Genomic DNA, 1,011 nt, shown 5'->3' with positions numbered 1-1,011 from the left:
CACTCGAACAAGTACGTAACGTGATCGTTATCCTCTAGATACACGGCAAATATCGAATCCTAAAATTTCTCTTTTGTTAAGACCTACTTTGCTTGCGTCCATTCGCTGAGGGCTCCGCCGAGCGCGCGGCCTGTGCGTTCCCCAGGGCGTCCGCCGTTCCTGGAAGCCAATGCAAAAGGTGTGATAAATTTTTAATATTTCCATTGACGAAGACAGAGCACCGCTCTTTCTTTTTCAGTAACCGAGGATACTGGTTTTATTTGTTTGCTGACTAGAAAATAAAAATTTATGCTGCTGAAGTCCTTACTTCCTCGCTTCTCGCGCACAAAAGGATCGCCAAAGCGAGAGGGCGACGCGGCTCCGCTCGCCGAGTCGGACAACTTTTGCAAAACCCTCGACGAGAGAGCGTGGCTGGAGTGACCATGCTGAACACACACTGGGGAATCCGGAGATGAAATATCCTTTGTAGAAATAAGTCCGAAGGGAACCGACTTGCCCACCGCCGTTGGAATGCTGCACTTGATGCTTATCAGGCTGGTCATCTCCGCGATGCACGATGCGCAGGGGCTGAACTGTGCAGCTTCCGGGTCCTCGCAGCTCGACGCGGCGGGCAGGGACGACCACAAGTTGGGGAAGAGGCCGCAGAAGCCCTCCGAAAACTTTACTGTTTCACCAGAATCTACAGAAAAAAGGATTTATTAAGAGAGAAATGCATATTCGGTGCATTAAGCGTATCCTTTGACAGTTAGGTTCGCCATGTTGACAACAAGTGAAGGGTAAGTATAAAAAGCTAAAGACTGATATCCGCATACGATGATGCCGCTAAACCCGTGACGCAAGCAGAGATCTCGTGACGTCATATGAACAGACGACTGTTTATAAGAATCATTGCGTAAAAGGGCTTGGAATTTGGTTCCTGATGAGGAATGTTATTTCTACCATATATGAATACGTATATCTGTGGCAAGATTGAATAAATGATAATGATTAAATACTTATATCTCAACTTAG

At 46.9% G+C, this 1,011-nt stretch overlaps 1 protein-coding gene across 1 annotated transcript in view; it reads right to left on the bottom strand.

Moving 5' to 3' along the window:
• The window catches only part of LOC119594053 (ETS-related transcription factor Elf-5-like), a 4,012-nt gene that overhangs the window by 2,793 nt on the left and 208 nt on the right, over positions 1–1,011 (bottom strand). The window contains exons 2-3 of the mRNA XM_037943088.1: positions 308–679; positions 88–159 (exon numbers count right to left, since the gene is read on the bottom strand). Of these exons, the coding sequence (XP_037799016.1) occupies positions 88–159; positions 308–679 (444 nt within the window). The remainder of the gene's footprint in view (positions 1–87; positions 160–307; positions 680–1,011) is intronic.

This window comes from Penaeus monodon, chromosome 33, assembly GCF_015228065.2.
Source record: "Penaeus monodon isolate SGIC_2016 chromosome 33, NSTDA_Pmon_1, whole genome shotgun sequence".
Lineage (NCBI taxonomy): Eukaryota > Metazoa > Arthropoda > Malacostraca > Decapoda > Penaeidae > Penaeus > Penaeus monodon.
This window is presented reverse-complemented; position numbering and strand designations above follow the sequence as displayed.